Genomic DNA, 6,862 nt, shown 5'->3' on the forward strand with positions numbered 1-6,862 from the left:
TAGAGATTTCAATAATGTGTACACATTTTGCGTACATATTTTTTGGGTTCCGTACCAAGATTTTTAATTACGGTACAGGAAGTTCCAGCAATTTGCCTTAAGGCACGATGCCGTGCACTCACTAGTTATATTTTTATGTTCATTTGAGGAAGAGTTGGTTCCTAAATTTATTAGTGTTTTTTCAACTTCCTTTGCATTATAAATATTTAGCCGATTACTTATATGTTTGAATATTAGTCGAATTTTTTTTAATAATGTACTTTAATTTTAGATTTATTTAAAAGCAAGAGGAGCTCTGGTGAAAATTTTCATGAGCAAAATCCAAAAGCACTACTGAAACTAAAGACACAAAAAGCATTGTACCTCAGGAAAACATCGTAAATCTAGATGATAATGTCAAAACTGTTTGCTTCATTTGTGATAGTGAATTTTCGACAGCAGAAGAATTATTACAGCATCTCAAATTAAACGCAACTAAGCAAATTGCCTGTTGTATTTGCTCTCAAAAAGTCACATGTGTTGATGATCTGGAAATACATAAAATAGCGCACATTCTCAGTCCGGATTTGGTTTCAGAAATGATAATTTTGAATCACTTTTGCAATATTTTGCACAACTCGATGAATCGGAAAATGAAACGAGCGATGATTCAAAAAGCTCTTTGGAATTTGAAAAACTTGAAGACGAAAAAGAAATGTCTAGTAATAAAAGTACACCAGATAATGATAAAAACAACAATATCATTTCTGAGGTTAAGTGTGAAATAATTGAACTTGAAAATGATCATAGTCAAGGTATTATTAAAAATGTTGACTCTGAATGTAAAATACAGTCACAACCGGCTGAAGAACAAAGGCAGAATATCAGCTAAGAAAATTAAGGTCTGATACACATAAATTGCAAAACAACTTACAAAATACAAAACAAGAACTGGATGAACCAAATGATGTCGAGACAAGAGGTATCTGTAGAATCTAATGAAAGAGATTCTTCGGGAAAAAATCTGTTTAAAAGACCAGACAAGCCCGCTTCAAACAGTTTCTTTGCAAGTACTGTGCTAAGCAATATTCATCATACAAAGTTTTTTGAAACACGAAAAATTGCACGAGGATTTATTCAAATGCGACTTATGCGAGAAAAATTTGGGTGCATCCATAGAATTGCATAACGCTTCGCATAAGGCCAAGAAAAGTCTTCAATGCGACATCTGCTCAAAAACATTTAAATACCACGGAAACTTATCAGTACACATGAGAATACACCTAAATATCAAACCTTATCAATGTGAAACATGTCCTAGTAGTTTTAGACAGGCTGCCGATTTAAAACGCCACGCGAGGATTCACACCGGCGAGAGGCCTTACCAGTGCAAAATTTGCCTGAAGAAATTCGTAACATCTGCATACTTGAAAGTTCATTTAAAATATCATCTCGAAGAAAAAAAATACTCGTGTACAGTTTGTTCAAAGAGCTTTGTAACAAACACGCAGCTAAAACTGCACTCAAGAGTACACACCAAAGAGACTCCATATGAATGTGATGTTTGCAAAAGGAAATTCACATCGTTCAGTAGTTTGAATAATCATAAAAGGATACATACCGGAGAGAAGCCATACAAATGTAAGCTTTGCAATGATAAATTTAGTAGATGGAACTATTTGGCAAGCCATATGAGAGTTCATACAGGTGAAAGGCCGTATGCATGTGATGAATGTAATTTTAAATTCACTACACGCAGTAATTTAGTTAGGCACATCAGAAAGCGTCATCCTTCATGAAGTCACAATTTTTAACTTATATGAAATGATTTTGAAAAACTGTGCTGGTCACTAAAGAGAACTTTTTTTTAATAGTTTATAGTAATATATTAATATTTATTTTATCGAAAATGATGTCTTATCAATTTTATATTTTTGTACTTATATTGTAAATTTTTTATAAGCATGTGCAATAATATATATATTAGGGTGGTCCTTAATATGGACATTTTCGAATTTGCTTGCTCCCAAATTGCTTACAAATTGATAAAAGAAAATCCTCTATAAGTTTTCCTCTTAATATTGTCTTATAGATAGTGCGCAATTCAATCAAAGTTTTATATGAAAATAGCATGGGAAAATTTTCAAATAAATTAAAAATGTTTTTTAGATATAACTTAACGAACAAATAAATGAGTTTTAGATGTTCTACGAAACAAATTATAAGAAACCTGCTTTGCAGAGCGTCGAATTTTCAATAAAAGATGACAGGAATTGTCACTTTTATTTAATTATTTGTCGCTAAGTTATACCTCAAAAACATTTTTAAAATTTTCGAAATTTTGTCCATGCTATTTCCATACGAAGCTTTGATTGAATTGCGCACTATCTAAAAGTTAATATTAAGAGCTAAAACTTTTAAAGAATTTTATTTATCAATTTCGAAGCCCCTGGGAGCAATAAAATTCGAAAATGTCCATATTAAGGACAACCCTAATATATATATATATATATATAGTTTTAAAGCTTTTAAAATATATATACATAGTATCTCAGAACTCAACGTCAAGCTGTGAAATTTTTATTGATTTTGTTCATTTAAGCATTGGGTCCATGATTGTATAAAACACTTACCGGATTACAATAAAAAATTATGAGATAATTGACCCAACTTTGAAAAAATAATACTTTTTTTTTAAATTTTGAATTTAATAGTTTAATTTTAACTTTGAAAATTTTAAATTTATAGTTCAAGAGAAAGGATTAATTCTAGAAAACTTTGGTCAATTGTGTCATTATTTTTGCCTGGGGTTTTGGAAATATTTTTTGTTGATTACGGATCCAAAGTTTAAATAAGCAAAATTATTAAAAATTAATAACAGTAACCAAAATCAGTCACATTTTTACCAAAGCCTCAAGTTGCACTTGCAAGGTCATCATTTTAAAACATAGATAATTGTTTTACAACTATAGACATTGAATTCTGGGACACCCTATATATATTTTATTTCATAATTTTAAAAAATAGATAATTATTTTATATTTATAGACGTTGAATTCTGGAACACCCTATATATATTTTATTTAATTTAATTTATTTATTTACTCGTACTTATTGTGATATTATTTATATAATGGTGCAATTGAATTACATATGCATGCTTTTAAAAATATTTTTTATTTATTTCTAGAGACCGAATCTGCCGCATAACAGACAAATGTTATGGCAAGGCCATGTTACGGTCCAAGTTCCATACATTACTGAATCATATTGAATACTGTCAAAATGTGGTGTATTTGCTGTGCATTCAGGTGTTTTACACATAAACTGCAACGTCACTCGTATGTTATGAAGGTGGGTCAGAAAGACCTTGTTATGTAAGGTAGTTTTTGTGATATTTATGCGGTTTCTACGTTAGGTTTGCCTGACTGCACAGCAACCACATGACTTTTGACAATTTTTGTATGGAAAGTTCTTCATAACATAGCCTCGCCATAACATTTGTCTGTTATGCGGCAGATTCGGTCTCCTAGTATTTTTAATTTAGTTCGACTTTAGCTATTAAATAGCTTAAAAGGTTTTGGAGTGAAATGAAATTTTATCTATTTATTTATTTATATATTTTTTGCATTGTAATATTATTGGACATTAAACACATTTTAATTTTTTTATTCGGCGTTAGTCAGCCAAAGAGTCGAAATAAAAAACATTAAATAATTACATAACTTGTACGTTTCGACGCTGTTTGTGTGCCATCATTCAGCACGTTAAACAAATTCTAAAAAAAATTATCAAGATTAAATAAAAAATTATAAATATACTACCAAAAAATATTTTTCAAAGTTTATAGAAAGAACAAGATTACTAGTAAATGTAACAAATAATACCAGATCAGGACAAAAACGCAACACACACCCATTTACAATGTATCAATCACACTGTGAATATATGTTAAAAATTAATTACAAATTTTGATATATTAATTCATTTATTTCCAGTGGAAAATCCATCAAGTGATATTTCTTATCCAAGCTTAAATCAGCAAGAATCGAAATGGAATTTTCAAAATGATTTTTGTGAACAAAGTTTTTCTTCGAATTTGGACCGAAGTAAAACAAGATATAATATTGATGTTCCAGATATCGATTACAAATCGGAAGAAATTGATGTGTTTTCTTTTAATTCTGTTTTCGATTGTGCATTTTGTGGAGAAAATTTCTCATCATCGAATGTATCATCTTTTTTATCACATATTTGCGGTGAATACAACAATTTATTCGAAGAACAAGTCAAAGACTCGAGTTCCTTGGATGATAAATGTTTGCAAGACCCTTTGCCTTCGTTTGCACTCACTTTTAAAAATTCATATTCATATCAAAGTGAATTTAATTATTTGAATCAAGAAATTTGTGATGATAAACAATTAACAAATGATATTAAATTAGAGTTGAACTCAGACAATGCCAAACAAAATAACAATTCAAAAGAACTGCAAGAAATAGAATGCTCTACACTAAATAACAATATTTGTAACGACCAAGAAGATGTTAAAATATTTTCAGAAAATGTTCGTCCAAATTCAGTCAATGAAGAAAAAAATCGTAAACAAATATACGAATGCAAAGTTTGCTTTAAACAATACCATTGGAAGATGCATTTAGCCAGGCATAAAAAAACGCACGCAGAAGATAAACCTTTGAAATGTGAAATTTGCTTCAAAAAATTTAAGAGTCCTCTTTTTTTTCAAAGGCACATTGATACGCACCTGGGATGAGCCATATTTGTGTGAATTTTGTTGAAAGAAAAATATATATTCATACGAGGTGTGGTATGAATGAGAGAGATTATTTGTTGAATGAGTTTTGATAATATGTGTATTTATACCAATAAGTATTTTATCCTACTATCACATAATACATATCTCATAATATGAATTTTTTAGATTTTTTTGTTTGATGCTGAAACATATTCTTGAAATCTTTATTTGCAGCCAAATAGTCGAAATAAAATGCAATAAGTCCAGTAATTATATTAAGTTCACCCCGGAATTCGAGATACCCAGCTGTAAGTCTGTAAATACTTGTATTTTGCACCCTAAAAGTTGTCTCAAAACCTACATATGTTGCGTACACTCTACGTAACCCTACCCTATATTTATTTATCTATGACCCTACCATATGTAGGTTTTGAGACAACTTTTAAGGTGCAAAATACAAGTATTCATAGACTTACATCTAGGTATATCGAATTCTGAGATTCTTACCTAATTTAAGCTTAAATGACTGGACTATTAACTATTTATTTATTAGATACGTTTCGACACTGTATGTGTGTCGCGAATGCAAAGCAAAATAAACACCATGCCATATAGAGACGAGAGGGTTCACAAATGCTGATCCTGGATCGGAAAAATGGCGAAATCGGGGTGAGAAAGAACAAACAAAAGTAAAACACAATAAATCAAAAACAACCAAAATTGACGATAACAAATTGGAAGATTTTTTTTAAATTGGTAATATTATGTTAAGTATCATGTGCTACAATGGCAGTATTACGTTTATTTACACAAAGAAGATTTGAAATGATAAAAACAAATTCAGCAAATTTTCGAAATAATAGGATTCTGTAAGATATATATTAATATTAATTATGTTTATATATCTTCACGTTTTATAGATTTTTGAACATTTTTGCATATGTTAGAAAAAATTGATGTAAGTGTGTGTGTGTTTGTGTGCGGATACAAATTTTCGACGATTTTTTGAACACGGATCAACCGATTTGAATAATTTAAAAAACATTCGATTCCTCTTGATGAGAAGACGTGCTAATTAGTTTTTGGCGAAGGCAGGTCTAACCGTTCCAAAGATACGGGACAAAAGTGCCGAAAACGGTAACTTAGTTTTTAAGAGAACGATTTTAATAATTCAAAAAACAATTTACTTGTATTGACAAGATGAAGGATTGATTGAAATTTTGGGAAGGCAGGTCCAACGGTTAAGGACTCTCAATAAAAATAAGTTAAAAAAATGTCATTTGGACATATGTTCATCAAATTATCAGATATTTTATAGAGATTTTAATAATGTGTACACATTTTGTGTATTTTTTTTGGGTTCCGTACCAAGATTTTTAATTACGATATGGGAAATTACAGCAATTTGCCTTAAGGCACCCCACTAGTTCATATTTATATTTTTCAGCTGGTGTGAATGGGGCCTAATGCGCTTTTTCATAACAGCGTCAAGTGTGCCAGCGGCCTTAACCTTGAACCATAACCTCAAATTCATTTTAACTTTGACGTACACGAGGGTGTAGTTCTAATATAATAATGGAAGAATATAATCGTGAACCGTGCCCATGGAGAATCGTAGACGATTGCGGAGGGGCCTTTGCAATGGGTTGCATAGGCGGCGGAGTCTTTCAGTTCATAAAAGGTTTCCGAAATGCACCGTCAGGTATCAACAGAAGACTCCTGGGAAGTTTATCTGCCATCAAGACTAGGTCTCCAATTATAGCTGGTAACTTCGCCGTTTGGGGTGGTATGTTTAGTACGATAGACTGCACATTAGTGAAAATACGTCAAAAAAGAAGACCCGTGGAATTCTATTATCAGTGGTGCTGCTACTGGGGGCATCCTGGCCGCTAGAAATGGTGTCGCAGCCATGGCAGGCAGTGCAGTTATTGGTGGCGTTTTGCTTGCTCTGATCGAAGGAGTTGGTATATTGTTGACAAGATTCTCGGCAGAACAGTTTAAACAGTCAAATCCTATAATGGAAGATCCTTCAGTTTTAATCAAAATAATAATGTACAGTATCAGTAGGAGTGTTATGTGCAAATACCTAAATTTGTGTATATAAAATATATATAGTATAGATTAATG

At 31.2% G+C, this 6,862-nt stretch overlaps 1 protein-coding gene across 1 annotated transcript; it reads left to right on the plus strand.

Moving 5' to 3' along the window:
- Nucleotides 1–6,290: 6,290 nt before the first annotated feature.
- Nucleotides 6,291–6,798, plus strand: LOC113382673 (mitochondrial import inner membrane translocase subunit Tim17-B-like; the record flags this gene model as incomplete). Its single annotated transcript, XM_026620913.1, is given in 2 exon segments — nucleotides 6,291–6,562; nucleotides 6,564–6,798. Coding segments are annotated over 2 exon segments (487 nt in total), but the record flags the coding sequence as incomplete, so codon positions are not given.
- Between the last annotated feature and the right edge of the window lie 64 nt (nucleotides 6,799–6,862).

The sequence above is a fragment of the Ctenocephalides felis genome, unplaced genomic scaffold, assembly GCF_003426905.1.
Source record: "Ctenocephalides felis isolate EL2017-DRISC unplaced genomic scaffold, ASM342690v1 CF-g0.4_SCAFFOLD_03557, whole genome shotgun sequence".
Lineage (NCBI taxonomy): Eukaryota > Metazoa > Arthropoda > Insecta > Siphonaptera > Pulicidae > Ctenocephalides > Ctenocephalides felis.